At 43.6% G+C, this 19730-nt stretch overlaps 6 protein-coding genes across 6 annotated transcripts; 5 read left to right on the forward strand and 1 right to left on the reverse strand.

Moving 5' to 3' along the window:
* Positions 1–7623: 7623 nt before the first annotated feature.
* BDR25DRAFT_233742 (uncharacterized protein) lies at positions 7624–8544 on the forward strand (the record flags this gene model as incomplete). The annotated part of the gene is made up of 1 exon (XM_033685449.1): positions 7624–8544. The coding sequence occupies one exon, from the start codon at positions 7624–7626 to the stop codon at positions 8542–8544; it is 921 nt and encodes a 306-aa protein (XP_033544547.1).
* An 845-nt stretch (positions 8545–9389) lies between these two features.
* On the forward strand, positions 9390–13130 carry BDR25DRAFT_61917 (phosphatidylethanolamine N-methyltransferas-like protein). Its single transcript, XM_033698832.1, has 4 exons — positions 9390–9695; positions 9819–12447; positions 12535–12625; positions 12800–13130. Exons 1-4 carry the CDS (start codon positions 9485–9487, stop codon positions 12851–12853), a joined length of 2985 nt encoding a protein of 994 aa, XP_033544548.1. The 5' UTR covers positions 9390–9484; the 3' UTR covers positions 12854–13130.
* Positions 13131–14596: 1466 nt separating this feature from the next.
* BDR25DRAFT_266704 (uncharacterized protein) lies at positions 14597–15468 on the forward strand (the record flags this gene model as incomplete). Its single annotated transcript, XM_033687005.1, has 3 exons — positions 14597–14665; positions 14723–15020; positions 15069–15468. The coding sequence occupies exons 1-3, from the start codon at positions 14661–14663 to the stop codon at positions 15465–15467; spliced, it is 702 nt and encodes a 233-aa protein (XP_033544549.1). The 5' UTR covers positions 14597–14660.
* A 22-nt stretch (positions 15469–15490) lies between these two features.
* Positions 15491–16327, forward strand: BDR25DRAFT_358394 (uncharacterized protein; the record flags this gene model as incomplete). Its single annotated transcript, XM_033695941.1, has 7 exons — positions 15491–15542; positions 15576–15674; positions 15723–15747; positions 15820–15949; positions 15981–16018; positions 16142–16235; positions 16259–16327. The coding sequence occupies 7 exons, from the start codon at positions 15491–15493 to the stop codon at positions 16325–16327; spliced, it is 507 nt and encodes a 168-aa protein (XP_033544550.1).
* Positions 16328–16350: 23 nt separating this feature from the next.
* On the reverse strand, positions 16351–17044 carry BDR25DRAFT_358395 (uncharacterized protein; the record flags this gene model as incomplete). Its single annotated transcript, XM_033695942.1, has 6 exons — positions 16351–16375; positions 16420–16440; positions 16534–16629; positions 16672–16737; positions 16836–16878; positions 16942–17044. The coding sequence occupies 6 exons, from the start codon at positions 17042–17044 to the stop codon at positions 16351–16353; spliced, it is 354 nt and encodes a 117-aa protein (XP_033544551.1).
* Positions 17045–17079: 35 nt separating this feature from the next.
* Positions 17080–19036, forward strand: BDR25DRAFT_358396 (uncharacterized protein; the record flags this gene model as incomplete). The annotated part of the gene is made up of 9 exons (XM_033695943.1): positions 17080–17307; positions 17352–17492; positions 17522–17582; positions 17644–17781; positions 17842–17978; positions 18005–18123; positions 18186–18644; positions 18684–18949; positions 18975–19036. The coding sequence occupies 9 exons, from the start codon at positions 17080–17082 to the stop codon at positions 19034–19036; spliced, it is 1611 nt and encodes a 536-aa protein (XP_033544552.1).
* Between the last annotated feature and the right edge of the window lie 694 nt (positions 19037–19730).

A 19730-nucleotide genomic window follows, 5' to 3' on the forward strand; every position in this document is an offset into this window, starting at 1 on the left:
ACTGCATGTGTGCTAGTGTGTACTAGCAATTAGGCAACTAGGCACATGCAACGTTTGCTACATTGCTTTAGCAATGCTATATTAGTAGGTAATTAGAGGGCAATTAGAGGGCAATTAGAGGGCTATTAGAAAGTAATTAGAGGGTAATTAAAAGGCATTTAAGACATCTATAATAATTAGTTTATCTAATTATAATAATTAGTTTACTAATTATTTAGCTAGGTCCCTCTTAAACCTAGTTTATTAGTAGGCACTAAAGGAAAAATAATTTAGATAATTCTACTGCAAAACTACTATCTAGCTTAGTCTATTTAGTTTTTATTTAGATTATTTTTAATAGTGCCTAAAGTTGTAAGGCTAAGGGCTAGGTTTAAGCTCTTCTATAGCTAGGTAGTGTCTATTAATAAGTCCCCTTAGTTGTATAATGTAAACATTCCTTAGTAGAGCACTATAGTAGAGGCATCCTTATAGTCCTAGGAAGATTCTAAGCAGACAGTAAAGCATTATATGCTAAAAGCTATATTGCGTAGAACTATCTCTTTTAGTTAACTAGCTCTTTAGAGTCTAGAAGGTCCTACGCTTGCGTAGGATAGCCTAAAGGGTGCCTATTAGTTTAGATAGCTGTTACTGTCTAGCTAAAAAGTATGTATAGTTTATATTATTTAATTCTTTTACTTAGTTAGCTAAATAAAGCAGATTTAACATAGGAATAATTTAATATAGGTGTGTTTATTATATAGGAAAGTGTTTATAGTGCGTTTATATAAGCAGCTAAGCGCTAATAGGTCTAGTGTGTAGATATAGCACATATTTTTAGAAAAACTACTTAATTAAGAAATTATATTTATGCTTAGCATACTTTATTTTAACTTTATTACTAACAACACTTACTACAGCTACTTATATACCTTTCTTTAAAAACAACAACAATAATTGCTTATAGGTTGCCCTACCTAGGCTTTTACATAATGCGCTAAAGATACGTAGACATGTAATATATACCTATAACTGCGCTAAGTTTCTTTATTAAATTTTTTTAGCTACTTTTAAATTTAACATTTATCTTACTAAGACTTTTTACTAAACTTTCTTTTTATACCTACTATCTCTACTTAGAACTATAGCTGGCTTTAGATCTACTACTAAGTTTATCTCTAGGCTTAACCTACCCTACAACACACTTACCTAGCATAATAATACAAAGATATAGGCCTAGCAGCCTTTTTTTATTTTATAGGTCTTCTACAACGCGCTTTTTGTCTATAAAGAGATATTTAGTTAATAAAGTGTTTTTTTTAAAGTTAAGAATAAAGCTTATTTATTACATTTTTTTTTCTAGCTGCACTATGCATAAAACTTAACACCCTAAACGCACGCACCCTATACTATAGGCAACCCCTTTAGGGAACCCCCTTATATAAAATAAGAGGATGCGCTAGGGCAGCTATAAAAATAATAATAATAATTGCCTATAAGTGCTGCTCTGTCTACTCTAGTGTACAGCGCTCTAGAAAACTAGTTTAAATAAGTAAAGCTATTACTAACACTCTACACCTAAACTATAGTAAAAATAAGCATAGTTAGTTTAGTATTCTAAAAAAGACTACTTACACTTTTATTAATATATCTCTAAGCTTTGTGTAGTTAGAGTTAATAATATGTTTTAATAACACTTTTAACTATCTAACTATAGCTTGTCTACATTATAATAAATGCGCATACTACTTATATTAGCTGCTTTATTATCTAATAGGCGCCTTTAATATTTACATATTAATTTACTTAAAAACACTGCACTAGCTACTAAATTAGTGTGTAACATATTTATATTATGTAATAAGCTTTAATAAACTATAGTAATTAAAGTATAAAAAGTTCTTAACTATCTTAGTGTATATAGCATAAAGGACTAGCGCATAGCCTATTTGCCTCTATAACCTAGCTTAGAAGTGCATAGGCTAACAGTAATTTTATCTAATGTAATAAGAGGTAATAAGACTATTTTAGGCAGTAACAGGTAGTAACTACTACTAGTTAGCGTGTGTAGGACCTAGGCTAGCATAGGGCTCTCTACAATTATAGCTGCGCGTTGCCTGTCCCTTAGCAACATATATAACTCTATACCTAGTAAGTATAGTACACTAAACGCAGTAAAGGCTGCTATAAATAAACTATTTAAACTAGAAAGGTGTGCTATAACTATAAAAAACCTACCTTAATAACTAGAAATATTACTAGGTAAGAAATTATTTTATAAAGAAAAGTTATTATTAAATAGCAACTTTAGTACTATAGTTAACACTATAGACTTAAATAACATATTAATTATAACTAGTTTAAAGAGTAGACTATATTGCTTTAACTAGTTCTATTACTAGTAATATCTATATTGCGTAGCCTACATAGCTAGACTGTTATCTTGCATACAACTACTTAATAAGGCCTTAGTAGCATTATGTATACCTAGTAACCTAGAGACATTGCCTGTCCTAGAGAGCGCGTTGTTTTTGTAAAACTTGCTTTATACTATAAGTATAATACGCTTAAACTTACTTTTAATAAATGCTAAATGCAACTTTATAAACTTCTAGTCTAATAGCAGACAATTTTATACACTACTAGTGCTATACCTACTAGACTTAATAAGCACTATAACTTTATTACTTTTAATATTTTTTTATCTAGTAATAAGCCTTACTAGCTTTTATTAGTTTAAGTATAGAAAAAACACTAAAGATAAAAGTAAAACTAAAATATTATCTTTAAACACATTATAGACTTTTAGAAAGTACTAAAAAGCAAATGCCTAACATATCTTCTAGATATGCTGTAATATAAGGCTAGCCTTACTTTTTAGCATTAGCGCAGTCTTTTTAGCAGGCAGAGGTAAGGCGCTTTAATATAGCATAAGTGCTAGATTATAACCTATGCAATAGGCAACTTTTTCTAAAAAAAGTTACTGTGTTAATTATATAAATAAGTTATTTTAGAAATACTAAAGTAAGTGCTTATAATAATACTTAGAGTTAATTAGGTTTTACTACTTAAGCTTAATGCTAGCCTATTAGTTTAGCTATTTATTTGTTTAATTAAAGAGTCTACCTTTATGTTTATTATACTAAAATGTAACTACATAATTTTATAAATTAGCTAAAGTGCTTTTAACCCCCTTTTCTACAGCCTCTAATTTAGGTTTATTGTGTAGGGGCGTAGACCTAGGCAGAGGTGTTACAGCAGGAGTAACAGGCGTCTAACTACTACTAGCAGATGCCTAATCTAGCAACATTATAGTTATTGTCTACTTTAATGTAGAAGGCTTTATTTTATAATAATTTTTTACTTTTATAAGTTGCTTTTTTTTTATCTTTTACTTTACCTAGCTGCTAGCCTGTCTATTACTTGCATCTAGATTAGTGCTAAGACAGTTAAATATATAAAAAAAGATAAATAATATAGTAACTATAGTCTTACTATAACTACACACGCTATAACTAAACTACTGCATTAAATTACTTATATCTTAGGTAATTAAAATGTTTTATTAGTATACTTACTTAATTCTAGAGATATCTATACCTATTCTAAGCGTAGTTGTATAGACAACAATCTAGATAGAGGCATTAGCGCCTTTAAAATTTTAATATATCTCCTGCTAGTCTACATCTGCAACCTAACTAGTATACGCCTAGACTACCTTCTTAGCATCTGCTATAGAGTAGTGTCTATCTAACATAAGACAAGATTAGAGGAGCTTTATAAAGTTAGTAATATAAGTGTAACTATTAATAAACACACATGTTTTTAAAATAAGCTTTAAGTTACTAAGAGAACTAGTAGTACTAAACTTATAATTAATAATATATAAAAGCTAAGTATACATGCTCTTACTATAATTATTAATTAAAATAATAGTGTACATAATTTTAGAGTAATCTACGCATGTTCTAATTACCTCTAGGCTGCTTATTAGATTATTACCTATCTCTAGACCCTCTAGCCTAAAGCTACTAAAACAGTGTACTACTTTTTCTGTCTACTTATTAAATGTAGCAGTATAAGTAAAGAATATTATATTAGAAAATAAACACTGCTAAAGCTTATAAAACTATAAATACTCTTTCTAGAAATTTTTCTACTATTATATAACATAGCACTTGTTTAATGCTACTAACCTAACCTAAGCATAGAATATAGTGTTAGTAAATAGCTATTAGAACGCTAGTAATGCAGCTTACTTTAGACTTAGTAAAATATAAGTATATAAAAGCTACTAGATCTTTTAAAATATTTTTAAATTAGCATTCTTTATTTATTTAGTAACTAGACATAGACGCGCTTTAGAATACTAGTAAATTACTTTAAACTACTTATTTTTTAGCTTTAATAGTAGTATAATCTAAAGCATAATGTTGCCTATAAACATAGAATACACATGTAAAACAATGCTCTTTCTAAAGCTAGTGTAGGCTACAAAAATTATATCCCTAAGGCTATACATAAGCTAATAGACAGCGCGCACTTGCTGCTTATGTAGCTTTTTACTGCCTAACAACTTCTACATAGCTTAAGTAAGTAATAGCGTTTAATACTAGACATTATACTTTATAAAACACTTATATACTAAATTTTATAAAGCATTAGCACTTAGAGTATAATAAGCTTTAACATAAAAAAGTATTACACTAGCTAGTCTATATACTTAATTTAGCACTGCATAGTTCTTATTTAGCACTAAATAAGTAGTCTTTTTTAAGCAGACAGCTAGAAGACTTAGTGTAAGCTGTACTTATGCTAGCCTTCTACCTAAACTCTAATTCCCTGCGCGCTAACCTAGCTCTCTAGTCTACATAGTAGCTACTACAGCAAATAATTAGCAGTACACATTAAAAAGTGTGTAAATAAACATATAAATAATATATAAAAAAATACTTATAATATTTAGTGTCTAAACTACTTACTATGTAAGTGTTAGTACTATTTTACCTACTATAATAGAACTATATGCATAGGATAAAATTAGCAGATTTAGAAGCTAGAAGTAGTTTATAATAGCAAAGATAAATAGCACTTAAAATATAAGTGCCTTATAATACATAAGTGTAGATAATAAGAGAGAGGGGGAGTTTAAAGTAACACATAAAATTAGTTATAAAAAAAGTTACATTACATGCGTAGATAGATTTAAATTACCTTAGACATTATTAAATTTTATTTAAAATATACTTATAATATTTTTACTAAAGTTTTATATGTTATATTAACTTTTAAAGTCTGTGTATAATATACTTATTATACTATCTAAAATTATGTCTTTATTTTTAAGTAGTTAAAATTAGTTATGTACATAAAAAATTACTAAAGTCTTTTAGACAGCTAATAAGAGAAAATGTTAGTTGCAGGGGTTTAAAACTACTAACCCTGGGTTATACTCTGTTAGGAGTAGCAGTATGCATGGTGGTATGTGCGTTGTCGGTTCTCTCATTAGCCGGCTGAGCTAGCTGAGATAACGGAACTCAACACCTTGACTGCATCTCAGTCAACATCTTCATGCGAGAGACAGTGCATCTTCGACTCATCTCTAGGCAGCCGCATGGTGTTCGTCCACGTCATTGGATACTTTTCTCGGCTGGGGGACTCTGAGATTGCCGTATTGAGTTGGTACTGGAGTACAGTGTAGCTTTTGCCTTCACCAACAATTTCCTGAAATGTAGAACACTGATTCGGAAACACTGCGGTAGCTAACTTAGCTGCTAGTTTGTCATCAAAGGCATGCGATTCCTAGCTTAGTTATTGTGTTCGCCGTCAGGGTCTAGCAGAGAGATTCCTGGAGCTACGTCTCGCAACTTCCTTCCTGAACAAGACCTAACATCCAAATTCTTATCGCCACCATTGTTCCCACATCATGGAATGCTTCTATGACTTCTGCACTTGCTTTTGAAGCTGATGGATCAAGCTGGAGCAATTCACGGACGATCATGAGACCTCTGGTATCATCGACTTCGGGTTGCTTTGTCTCGCTGAGCAGCCGGAAGCAGCGACCAACTCCTCACCATCACGACCCCGTTTTGTGGATGGAGGGAGATATACTTCCTTCCGATTGAAGTGCCTACGGTAGTCATGCTCTCCCTGCTAATTTGTCACCAATCTTACGCACCCTAGTGAGCTGCTACCTGGCCGCTGATAACTTCGCATCAATTAATCCGGAGGAACGGTTCCCCTGCCTGTTCTTTCACGGGCTCGTCAAAGCTTTTTGTTCGCTGGGCCGGAGTTCATATTACGAACAAGTCCAAGAACAGCACTGGACCTAATCTTAGGTCTCAATCCCCAGATTTGGCAAAACCGGCGAGGCGTGAAGCCTGAGGGGGGAAAGTTTCTCAAACAGGACTTTGGTCGCCGAAACTATTTGGAGTTCTAATTTGTCTTGCTGTACTCTTCCGAGCACCTGGTAGCTTTCCATCCCGTTTCTTTGCTGGGTGAGCCCAAGCATTGCTCTTCCCCATTTGTTGAAAATATTTCTATTTGAAGCCTTAGCTGCAAATTGGGTCGGCTCATATCCAGGTCCCAAGATCTTGATTGAATTCAACACTTGGTCGTGCAAAAGAAAGGTACACTGAGGTCTCCCGGGGCGATAAATGACAAGCCAAATGGCGGCGCATTGAAATTATTTGAAATTCCCACCGAGGACTGGGAACGCCCACCAGTTTGCCCCGCTTTGTTCAACGATATGGTCGAATCAGACAAGCTAACTTGAATAGCGAAGTCCCAGAGACAGTAGCAAAGAACAGAGTCGGTGGCCAAGGCTCTCTGCAATCGATTCACTCACAAATCCATCTCCTTCACAGCACTACGGGAAGAGGCTCAAATTTTGTCACAACCCCCCACTCGCATCGATGTCGTAGTGTGATCGTGGATCAGCCTGTGGGTTGGTTTTGCGTTGTTCAATTTACTTATCTCGCCTCTCATTCTTTCAGTTTATAGGTGGATCGACGATCTCCCAAGCTCACTCTTTGTGGACTAATCCCATCGCAGCCATCGGTACAAGAGAAAACCCAGGGCATCAAAAAGAGTCATCCGGCTTAAATTAATTTTGACCAAGGTAGGTATCCAAAGCATGTACATATATCTTGGCGTACTGAAGCTCGAGTCTTCGACCATTCGCCCTGTCCCTGATGATTTACTCTCGAAGATAGGGCTACCCCCAAGCTACAATTGATTGGATGAATCCCATCTCTCACTATTCTCTCGCAACATGCCGTAGCCACGTGGAAAGATATGACAAAGGAACTGGGCTCAGACGTCCGAATACCAGGAACAGTGCTCCACTCGGCCGCTTCTGCCTCAAAGAATCGACCAGGGTTCAGCAACGCCGAAGGCGGTTACGTCCGCGAGCTTCGGAAGTTGGCCAGTGCGTCTCTCTATGTGGACATCGGTCAAAGGACTTCTTTGAGTGCTTCGCTGCGATTTATAAGTACTTCTGCAACTGTCGGCTCAAATTTGAGCAGCACTATTCCTTCCCCATCGTTCCTTCCATTCACACTCTTAAAGGTGGAGCATGGTATGCAACCTGTCAACCCATACCCACCACGCCGGCTCTCTGAATACTTTGACGCGTTTGTGTCTAACATGCAAGCTACCCAAGACTATGGTGTATGGACATCGACCTTAATTGACCTACATAACCAGAGGGGTTATCTCGAGGGCTTGCTGTCTACGACAAGTATCAAGCTCAACGCTTTACGGGACAAACAGACTCGAATCGAGCGTGCTCTGGGCCTGAATCCGAGCCCACGCCTGAAGAAGAAGCAGATTCTGCACAACTGGTGGCGAACGGACAAGACAATCAAGACTTGCGAGAACGAGGAAAGAACGATTTTGGACTGTCTGCAAGTCTGTATCAGCAATATCCACACCCTTGAGGCAATCGTCTTCTCAGGAGACAACTCCTCGGCGGCGGCGGGGCATAGCCCTAGTGCCTCCCAATGCTCGATTCCGATGATGACCATGACGGACATAGTCTGGAATGGATGGACAGACGCCGGAGACTTGACCCCGTTCCGCAAACGACGCGAAAAACTAACAGTACTGAACGAGATCCTACCAGAAGTGTGTGTCGAGGAGCACGACATCGACGGTCTAATCATGCAGACGGTTTCGCTTCCCCCACGCAGCGGTTCTCCCCCAGCACCCCTCTCTGCCCTACCACCGGCGCCGCCCAACACGGCATACCGCCAATACCAGCACTCTGCGCTCAGTCCGGAAGCAGCGCCCTTCGAGCCCAGTATTACGCACGGCATTCACGACGATGACGAGAAGCCAGTGGTGGAGCTGGACAAACTCAGCATCACGGGGCTGCAGGCGCCGAAACAGGTGCAGAAGCGGCGTTTCTCAGACGCAGCCATCAACCACGTCTTCCAGCGTCTGTCGGACAATCGGCCCAGTGTGGATCGCACGCGCGACAGCACAAGCTGGGGTCCGGATTGGACATTTCGCAACAATGACATTGCTCCCAGGGATGTGAAAGTAGAGCGGACTAACTCGATGTGATAGTGACAGTGACAGGGGCGAAGGGCAGCTCTCGAAATTGCATGAACCAGACAGATTGCACACACAGAGCAGGTGCAGAGATGAGGGAACGGCAGTTCAGCATTCAGTTTGACTGTCGCTTTGGTTTGCCGCGGTCGTGGACAGTTGGCTCGGAAGATTTAGGAGCTTGCAAGGGTGCGCGGTGAGGAGCACGGGCAATTTCACATGCAAACCCTGTTGCGCATCCGAAGTTTTGCCTCGATTGCTTGGAGAAGTTGTTGTAAGTTGAATTTGAGCAAAGACATCTTGTATGTGTAGCGGCGTACTCGCGTACTCGCGTAGTAGCACGACATGAATATTGGATCCACAGCTGTTGACTTACACACACACAGGCACACAGGAGTCAAACACTGGGCTGGCGTCACCAGCACGTCATTTCGTCATTTCGTCATTTCGTCATTTCGTCATTTCGTCATTTCGTCATGTGGCTCGTCTGGGAGGGGCTCCGGTGGCTCCTGCTGCCTCTGCTGTTCGGGCCTGGACCCGGCCGTGCTCCTGCGCCTCAGGCGGCAATGCGGCATGGCCGTTGGCGAGAGACCCGCCGAACCTCGCTTCAAACCTGCCTAGACAGCACACAACTCCCTCCCACCGCCCGTTTTCGCACTTCAACACTCTTGCCGGGGTTTCAACACTCCCATGGCCATCGTCTCTGCTCTGCCCTCCCCCCCATTCTACACTCCTTCCTCCCGCAACTGGTTCTCCAGCGGCTAGGACGGCGGACCTGCCCCCGTACAGCGTCGTTCCTGCCTCTTTCCACACACGTCCCCCCCCTGGATGCACAGTGCCTGCGTAGCGTCCTGGCACTGTTCCTAGTTTCGGCTGCTTAAGTGCCAGACTACCCCCAAACCCCTCACTAATCATCTGCCCGCCGTCAATTGCGCCTCACCTCTTCTTCACCACCATGGCCGACCCTGCGAACAAACTCAATTCAGGCACAGCAACAGGAACAGCCGACGCTAGCCGGCTGAGGGAGCGCCCGTCCGCAATACCGAGCTCTGCAGGCACCCCAGAGAATGCGAAGCAGCGAGTCCTACTTCTAAATGAGCAGGAGGAGGAAGGCCAGAAGCATGGCAAGGAAAGGCGCACCTATGGCAGGACGCCAGACGGCACTGGTAGGTTTCCTCATGCCTCCAGGGCCCAGGTGAAGCGAGCCGCATCAGATCAACACCTCCAATAGCCCAGTCAGTTCCAGCCAGAAATACCCAGCTTTGCTAACCCCAGCCCTCCCACTGCAGTCTTCATTGTCCCGCACACTCATGACATGGTCTCGCAGCTCTTGTCCCCAACGCAGCCAAAGAACCTGTCCGATTTGCTCGTCCTCGCAGTGCTCGCAGGCTTGATCTTCACTCTCTACATACTGCCCTCGAATGCCCGAATCCCTGTCTTCGCAGTCATCTTCTTGTTCTGGCGAGCTGCCTACAATGCTGGCATTGGCTGGCTGCTCAATGTCCAGTCCAATCACAATCGCCTTGTCCTCTGGGCTAAGAACTCGGGCTTGTTCGAGAAGCCTCAGACGGGCAACAACCCGCATCCCACCCTCTACAGGCTGCTGAAGCGGGAAATGGAGACTAAGATACCAAACGACTACAAGTTCGAGGAAGCCCCCCTCGAGTACAACACTTGGCTCCTCTTCAGGCGTGTTGTAGATCTGATACTCATGTGTGACTTCGTCTCATACGCCCTCTTCGCCATTGCCTGCTTCAATGTCCCAGACGAGAGCTGGATGCTGACGGCTGCGCGGTGGACCACGGGCATCATCCTCTTCTTCTTCAATCTGTGGGTCAAGCTGGATGCGCATAGAGTAGTCAAGGATTACGCGTGGTACTGGGGTGACTTCTTCTACCTCATCGATCAGCAACTTACCTTCGATGGGGTGTTCGAGATGGCTCCGCATCCAATGTATTCAGTTGGCTATGCCGGCTATTACGGCATCTCCATGATGGCAGCGAGCTACAAAGTCTTGTTCATCTCCATCATTGCCCACGCGGCACAATTTGCCTTCTTGACATGGGTTGAGAATCCCCACATCGAGAAGACGTACAACCCACCACCACCCCGAAAGCGCCTGAACTCCAACCGTGTGAATAGCGAAGAACGACCAAAATCTAGCCAGTCTGAGGCTACGTTTGCCGACGGCGCACCACCCCTCGACCCTAATGGACAGCCCTCAGAAGTGCACAATATCATCGGTATCCAGAACATGGATTTCCATCGCGCCATCGATGTCACGGTAATTCTCTTTCAATTCTACATGCTCTGCTTCGCAGCTATGACTCCAAACACTTGGCCAGTCCGCGCCTTCTTCGTTGGCAATGCTCTCGCCTGGCGTCTATGGTATTCGCTAGGCATGGGCTATATCTTGGACCGGCAATCTCAGAAGAAAAACTGGACCCGTCACTTTATTAAGTATGGTGACAGCAAGGAGGAGGCCTGGCGCCAATGGAAGAATCTCTACCATCTGAGCATGACCATGTGCCACGCTAGCTTCATATGCGCGGCTTGGAAGATGTATGCGCTGCCACCTGACTGGTCTTACGGACTGGTCCTTCTGAGGCATGTCCTGGGTGCTGCTTTGATAGCCCTGCAGTTGTGGACCGTTATCAGCATTTACGATTCCCTTGGAGAGTTCGGTTGGTTCTTTGGTGACTTCTTCTTCGATCCATCGCCAAAGAACTTGACGTACTCGGGCATATACCGCTTTCTGAACAATCCTGAACGTGTGCTCGGCCTGGCAGGTATTTGGGGTCTTGCACTGATTACCTGGAGTGCACCTATATTCTATCTGGCAGCAATCACTCACATCCTCTCTCTCGCATTCCTTCAGTTTGTTGAGCGTCCACATATGCAGAAGCTCTATGGCCAAAATCTCCGCGAGACGTCTGGTCTAAGCAAGACCCTAAGACAATCACTCCCGAGTCCGATTCGGGGCTGGCATTCCGCAGCCGACGGCGTTCTCAACTCGACTGCCGAGTTCATCGAAGAGGTTCTTGAATCCGCGCGCCCTAAACTCGCAGCTGGCGTTGGCACATTCGTGAAAGACACCAAAACCCTCTTCAAGTCCTACCCAGCACGCATCTCCATCACGCGACTGGCCCCTGATCTCGCGGGCTTCGACCCCAAGGACTACCGGGTAGAAATCACGGGCAAATTCTCCTCCCCGTTGGCAGAGTACCAAAAGAGCGGTGGCAGAGAAGGAGAAATGGCTAGAGCTCCCGCTATCCGAACAAGCGAATTTAGGACCTTGATGTTTGAGTATGGCTCCCCGATCAAGGTCCGCTGGCGGGCACCGCTTAACCATGGCAAGAAAGACTGGATTGGATTATATATGGTGGCTGACAACGCGTCTCGCGAAATCACCCGCATTTCTTCTAACGGCCGTTGGGTGTCAACTAACCGTGGTGTATACGATTCTATACGTGCTGAAGAAGGTATTCTCGTCTCTGACAAACTCCTTCCAGCAACCAGCGACAACACCGATGCCGATGCCGATGCCGATGCCGATTGTCTAACTGGCGAAATGGAATTCCGCGGCGACAAACTCTGGTGGACAACAGGTGTCTTCGAATTCCGCTATCACCACGACGGAAAACACAACGTCATGGCCATTTCCCTGCCATTCGAAATCCGTATCCCTAGATTCGATGACGAGGACGTTGAACTCGATCTCAGTGCCAATGCAAATGGGATTGGCGGGGGGATTAGTGGGATCCAAGGGCCAGTTGAACAAGCGCTGTTGCCGGTTGTGCAGAATTGTTTTGATAGAGATCCGGAGATTGCGCCGGAGACGGTGGAGGAGGCGTTTGGTGGGTTAGTCGAGAGAGAAGGGAAATTTGCTAAACGGGTCGTGTTTGCGGTGGGGATGATGTGAGTTTTCAAAATGCTGCTGCTCGCCCACTACCATGAACGAGCACAGGCTTCTGCAATAGCAGTGCTAATGACAGATAATTACAGGTTTGGCATCGAACTCGCACCTGAAGTTGTACAGGCAGATGGCAATGTTAAGAATCTAGCTTGGAGGATCTGCAATGCGAAGAAAGTCTTGGTAAGTCCAATTTCCAGCTCCGTCCTTCCTAGTCCTTGATTCCCCGGTCCTCAATCCCACTTCCCCAGCCAGCTTCCCCCCAACATTACTCCGATCTGGGACTACGCAAAGAGGACGGTGCAAATCAAGGAATGTGAATGGATAAATGGACTCGGCTAATGAGTGCAAATATAGGCTCCGTATAGCATGTCTCGCAGTAAAGGCCGGAATACGCCTACACTTGGCTGAGCTGAGCCATCCTCATCTTCCCGTGGGTAGCGAATGGCTAAAGTGGATTTGTTTGTAGGGTCACCGAATGAAGGCTGTTGATGACGGCCTTGTCAGTTTTTGCTGGCTTGGGTTCTTTTCTTTGTCCCTGCCCATGCCCTCTGTTCGTTACGTTACACCCGTGGAGACGCCTTAATGGCACAATAGACTGTTGGGGAAAGCGTTAGAGGTTAGTCTTCCATTCAAAAAGTTTTAGATGGTTTAGGTAGCGATAGAAGCGGGAATTACAATGTGGGTGATGCGGCTGTCTGATCTAGATCTCGCTACCCCCCGCATAGCTCGAGGACTTGGGCACGAGGTTTAGTTCCTCTGTTGGGATACACTTTTGGAATACGGTGGTGGGCTTTTGTGGTTGGCAATTTTCTTGCTTGCTTGCTTAAATTCTTTTTTACTTCAGGTAGCGGAGTCGTGTGCGTGTGTCGCACTGTCTACGGAGAAGGTAAAAGTCTTACACTGTGCTGTCTGTCTAACTAGTGGTTTGAGACTTGTCTCTTTGGGCATACTTCAGTACATCTCAGGATGCTGACTCAGGCGTTGCTCCATTGGGTGGAGGGTATAGTATATATAAATTGATTAATATGACGTACTTTACAATCGAGCTGCTAATACAAGCAAGTCGCCACCCTATCTAACTTTCTGCAACTTTGTAGTCCCGCTGTTTAACAGTGTATTAGAATATAGTTAATAAAACAGCTAACGTCTATCCTAGTGTCGCGAGCCACCCTCTGTAGCGAGCCGAATCAATGGTACTTCGTCTTTACAGCGGCCTGCACTTCTCATACGCATTCGAATTTACTCGTGCCCAAGTAGGTTCTGTAGTTTGGCTATTCGCAATCTCTTAGGACGCCGAACAACCGAAAATACGCTGGTGTCACGGCCTGGTCGCATCATTTGTGGGATGCCTCCTCTAAGGAGCGTCACAAGGTCCATCTAATACAGCTCTACTATCGAATTCCCCTCAATCATGGTAGCAATAAGCTAGTAGTATCAAGTGTATAGACCTTACTAGCACGCTGATGAGAAAATATCAGCCCTGTGGCTGCTGTCCGAGGCTGATTCATGCAGCATGGCAACGCCGATCAGCACTTTCTAATCAACGGGACGACGACCCTGAGTAGCGCCAACTGCCATTTTCGTCTTAGGCGTAATCTAAATCCTTGTCAGCAAGCCAAGCCCAATTTGTAGCTAGTAAGCCTGTAGCTGAGTGGTCAGCAGTCCGAGAACGCTGCACTAGCAAATGTGTTACTCACTTCCGGTTGCAGAAACATCTACTTATCACTTCCAGCATTTCCAATTCTTTCGATACATTATCCATACGTCTTCGATACCACTGCGGTGATCTGGTCACCCATCCCTTCGCAGACTTCATTTCCTTCAACAGCTTCCACCCCATAACGTATTGGAACTTGCTCTAAGCAATCTAGTTTCCTTTAATCGTCCAAACATCTGCTCTTTCCTCTCCTCGAGAGCAAGCTCTTTCCTCAGCCTCTTCTTTTATTCCAATTTAGCCATCTCGAAGCCCTGTCCATAGAAGGAGACGAATTCGTGACCCAGAATTTATATCGATCACAGGAGTATTTGGAAGTCTGGCGTTCCGCCGGTCGGGTCGGTGGATCTGCTGCAGGCCGCTTGACTTGGTTATCATTGGACGATTATGAAGCTACGGTGCCTGGCGAGAGCTGGGGGCGGGGGCGGGGAAGACACGTTAACGCAAGACCTCCTCTACACCATCAGTCTCGCGATCATACAAAGGTCCATATGTGCCCCGATGGGGTGAGTGCATTTTTCCAATCACTGCTATTGTTCTTATTTCGCTAACAGAGCGGACAGGAAGACGTACTGTTCTCGGTGCGAACGAGAGTTCCCGTCACAGCAGGCTCTACAACAGCACTACAATGATTCCGCTAGCCATTATCGGTGCGAAATTTGTGGATTCGATGGTTCTACTTGGGACAAGTGGATAGGACATCACCGGAAGACAAAGCACCGAGTTGTGTGTCAGGGTTGCGATGATGGGAAAGGGTGGGCCTGGGTTGCTGGGTCGCAGGAGTACCTCGCCCATTTGAAGGAGCAGAATGTTTGCCAGGCTTGCGAGATGCATTTTCAAAACGCTAGCAATCTTGATCACGTAAGTAGAAGATCTGTCCTTCCAAGTCAACGTTAACACTAGTTTCAGCATAAAATGGTCCATTTGGAACGGTCGATTGAATGCTACGCTTGCTACCAGAAATTCCCCACCTATCCTGCGATGATATTACACTTAGAGTCCGGCACATGCCCATCCAAAATTAATATACTCCACTTGAACGAGTCCGCGGCCATGTGTTTCCAGTGGAAGGCATATCTTGATCCAGGCTATCGGGATGAACTACTCAACCGTGACGATCTGAAAACTGAGTATAGCGAGCCGGTCTATCCATTTAAATGTCCTGAATGCGTCGTGAGTTTTACGAAGCTATCAGGTCTATTCCAACACGTGTATAGCAAAGCGTGCAATCAGGGTTTGTACGAAGGCAAGATGGCCAAGTTAATCAAGTGGCTGGAGAACCGGCATAGTGCTGGCGAAAATGAATGAGGATGCAGTAGCATAACACTGGTATGATAAATAGTGATCGCTCTAATGAAATTGTTATTCACAAGATGTGCGGAAGTGCAGATCTGCTCGGCGCCTAGCGGTGGTAAGCTCTTGATCCGGCGCTAGTGTTGGCTGTAGGCGCAACAGATATTACGCGCATTTTTTTTAGGAAGGATGAAATGCCTGGTATTGTGAATGCATATATGGGTGGGTTGAAGGCTGCCTTCATTATTATTATTGCATAGTTTGGTGTAGCCGCAGTGGTTAGTATCGCAATGCAGTGGCTTAAAATTAAAAAGGTGGTTTAGCAAAAGGAAAAGTTGGAAATAGTGGTTTAAGAGAGGGTGGATAGTAGTCGTAGCTTGTCGGTTGAGTTGACTAGTGTCGTGGACTTGACAGCTTTGGTTCTACTGTATTGCAAGAACAAGCGGGAAAAAGAAGAAGTGAAGATTGCCTCGTTGTTTTGCAAGACACAAGATAAGGTAAGAAGAAGCCGAATGGTTGTGACAGCAGGCCGCTATTAATATATGGACATTTGAAATCCCTTCCGTGTTCATTCTAAAAGTTTTTGGACTATCAAATTACTCACGAAGACATTTCATAATTGGCGGAGAGGGAACACACTAACAAGGCTTGATTGAAATGGCTAACCCTTTTAGGGGGAATAACTGAAGAATCAAGGGGTGCAATTTCAAGAATATACTTGTGCAGCAGCAACAGTATGGCCTTGAGATGGTTTTCGAATTGAGCTTGAGTCGCGATATTGTGGTGTGTTAGCGCTGGCGTGCTAGTCAGTGATGCGCCACGGTTACGAAATCAAGCTGGAAAATCAAAAAGCAAGAAATCATTCAACATCATAGGCATGATATGTTCTCCATGGAAGCTAGATTTCTCTTACGTTGTGTTCTCTTCCAAGCGTGTCTTGGCAAAGGGTAACTTTACATAATGCCACCTGTACTCGTTGGGTCCAATGCTTCTCTCGAAACGCAGAGAAGCCTTCTAGTACTGAACGCCTTTGATATATTATTTCTATGTAAATATGCTTAGGTTCGGACCCATTTGCGACCGTGTGTTTGCAGTGTTTTGAGAAAGACACAGCGGCCATGCTAATGCCAAATTTGCGAGGATATTTAGGTCAAAGAAGCGACGATTAAAGGCCTGCCTAATATGGGTCAACTAGAAGCTAGATGGCAGGTGCGTGTACTTTTGATTGAGGTTGGCCCCTCGATGAATGTGCCTATGCCAAGAAATCATGGAATTGAAAAAATTGCTCGGGCAAAGTGCAAGGAAGCAGACGTACGCATTTAGTGTTAACCGCCGCTATAGCTTCCAATTGTTCTTTGATAGGTTGGTGGTACTTAAATGGACCTTGTTGCCTCGTCTCTTTGGCCTTGAAAGAATGCGACTAGGGCTCATTTGTGTGGGGAACCAAAACGCTTACCCTTTATATTAGCACTACTCATGGGCCCCCCACGTGTCAACATCACGAAGTTTCCCAACACCCCCTCGATTGATAGGATATTACAGCAATAAACAGATGCCTCCCAGAGGACCGTGGAATGGTGCGTGATTCGCATGGAAGGTTCTTTGAGTTGACGTAAATATGTGCACAATGCCAGGTCAAAAACCTTGCTACCATCCCTTAGAGGCTGGATTTTCTTCACCACTACTACTCACCACTAAACTCAGTAATACTACCTCACGTCCGCACAATCACATATATGCATCCTCAACTAGTCTCCTGCTAGCTACCCAAATTCACATCAACCCAAAATGCAACGCTCCAAATCCACCTTCCCAGCGCGCACGACTTCAACCACTGCAACTCTCTGCGCGCGCTGTCCTCCCAAGTCTTCCCCACGACACAGCCTCCGTCGCCGGCAGCTCGCCTCACTTGAAACTGAAGGTTTCTTACCATCATTGGCGTCCTCCAGCCTGGAGGACATTCATGCGATTAATTTGAGCAAGGTGCGAGATCTACTGGAACTCTCGCCGCTACATCGGTGTCAGGGGCGGGATGGATTCGTGGATATGATCGATATGAGTCATGTTAGGGATTCGTTGGATTTGCAAAGGGAAAGGTGGAGTCCCAGGAGGAAGCGGAGCTCAAAGGGGGTCAAGAGGGTATTAAAGCGATGGATAAGGGGGTTTAGGCTGTGAAGGGGCTATGTGGAAGGGATCGCCATCAAAGCATTGATAGACTTGACTTCTTCAGGACCGGATTTTGGAACAGCAGAGGTCGCTGGTGAGGCTTGCCAAATATATCCACCAAGTGAAAGGATTAACAACTGGGACAAATATCTCGCGCTAGAACGTAGGAAATCTATCAAATAGACACAGTTTTTTTATTCTTGAAACTAAACGCAAAGAAAAGGCCAAGTTCAAACATTTCATAACGCTCCTATGCATCAGCCTGTCTCCCAAATATCCAATCTCCAAGTCCCCAAACCACTCCTCTCTTCTCCCTCTTCCTTGGCCTCTCTGATGCTTCACTCTCTCCGGTTTCGCCGCGTGAATAAGAGATGCGGGGAGACCAGACTCACCACCTGAGCCTCCGGCTCTTCCTTGACATCTCTCTTCTTCTCCTTTGGTGCGAGTGTGGAGTGTCTGGGCCTCTGGGTGTACGACCTGTTGGGAGGCTTGGTGTCGGACCTGCGTGGTGCTTTGCTGGGAACGGCACTGGAAATAGTAAAAGGCTTGAGCGAGAACACTTTCTAGATCTATGACGACATGTTCTTGGCGTTGGGGCGAGGGTGAGATCCCTATACTCAGAGCCACGGCGGACGCCTGGGCCTGGACCCTGTTGCTGTTATTTCAGCCGCCGTGGAGAGAATTTGCGCGCATGGTTGCTAGGCCTGTGTCAGAATGCCGATTAGAGTCGTTTCATATTGGGGATTGGGGTACGGCGCGTGTTGGCACTCGTGTGGCTGCCTTCATTCTGTGTAACAGGAGGCGGGGGAGAGATATTTTGAGAGCTGGCTCACTGGGCAGGTCCATGATTCATTCCAAGAGCAGAAATAAGAGCTGCAAGAGACTCCGGTTAATGGGATATGGATTCGCCTTACGTATGCTGGATTTCCCTAGCAGCAACTTCATGTTCTTGCGGCAGGATAAATCGACCGTGTCCGCTAAACTGGGACCTCGCGTTAGAAAGGTAAATACAAAGAGCCTGTGCAGGTGGCGCATATTGGGGCTCTATGCATGAGGGTGGGATAGGCGTATTGCATCGCAGACGATGTATTGGCTTTCAAGGCCTCAGGGTGGTCACAAATTAGGTCACCTTGAAGAGGGTGAATTCGCCTCTCATGTTCTGCATGATTCTGTTGGAGATATGGCACTGACTAGGTTAGTACTCAAGCTGCTCGCTGTTGTCCGCAAGTCGAGCGATGAAGTAGATGAGGAAGTGCTCAGCATGGCTTATTCTGCCAACACGTTGTTCAGGATGATTGCGAGCTCACTTTACCAAAGCACCGACTGCACATGTCAGTCCTGTCCCGAAGGATGAAGCGGATCGTGATTTTGCCTACGCTCCAGGTCATCAACTTGTCCCAGAGAAACGGAAATCTTAATCTAACAGCCAGCCCCTAAGCCTAGGAAAATTAAAACAGTTTTCCTTCGCGCCACAGATAGCTACGGCCTATGTTACTGTTGAAGAAACAGAACATTGTCTTTAGACGCTTGTAATTGCGTATCTAGAAGGGAACAAGATTCTTAACAATTAAGCCAGCTTGTAAGCCAGCTTAATAAGCTTGCTATGTAAGCAAGCACGCTAAGCGAATTAAGAGAGTAAATTGTAATAAGTAAGTAGGCTAAAGGCTATAGTTTATTAAGCTTATTTATAAAGCTATATAGCTTTATAGTAACATACTTCACAGGCGAGTTGCTCACACACCTAAGTCGCTTACTTTTACTAAGACCCTACCCTAACAAACTCTATTATAGTCTATAACAACCTGCTCTAGCACTATATAGTACAGTACAGCTTAGAATATTATTTAAATACTACTTCTGCTTCTTACTTATATATTTATGTGTTATGCCTAGTCTAATTACACTATCTATAGCGCCTTTAAACTAGCTTACCTACTTTAGCTTACACCTACTTTTTTGCCTTTTTCTTATTACTATGCACTTTAAACTCTTTTAAAGCTATTAAGTATAAGCTTTTTTAAATTATTAAAGTTTTTTTTACTTTAATTTACTTTTTTTTATATAATTTATGTTATGTAGTAGCTTTATTAGCTACTTAAAGCTTAGTAATTT

The sequence above is a fragment of the Lindgomyces ingoldianus genome (genome assembly GCF_010093535.1).
Source record: "Lindgomyces ingoldianus strain ATCC 200398 unplaced genomic scaffold BDR25scaffold_28, whole genome shotgun sequence".
Classification (NCBI taxonomy): Eukaryota; Fungi; Ascomycota; class Dothideomycetes; order Pleosporales; family Lindgomycetaceae; genus Lindgomyces; species Lindgomyces ingoldianus.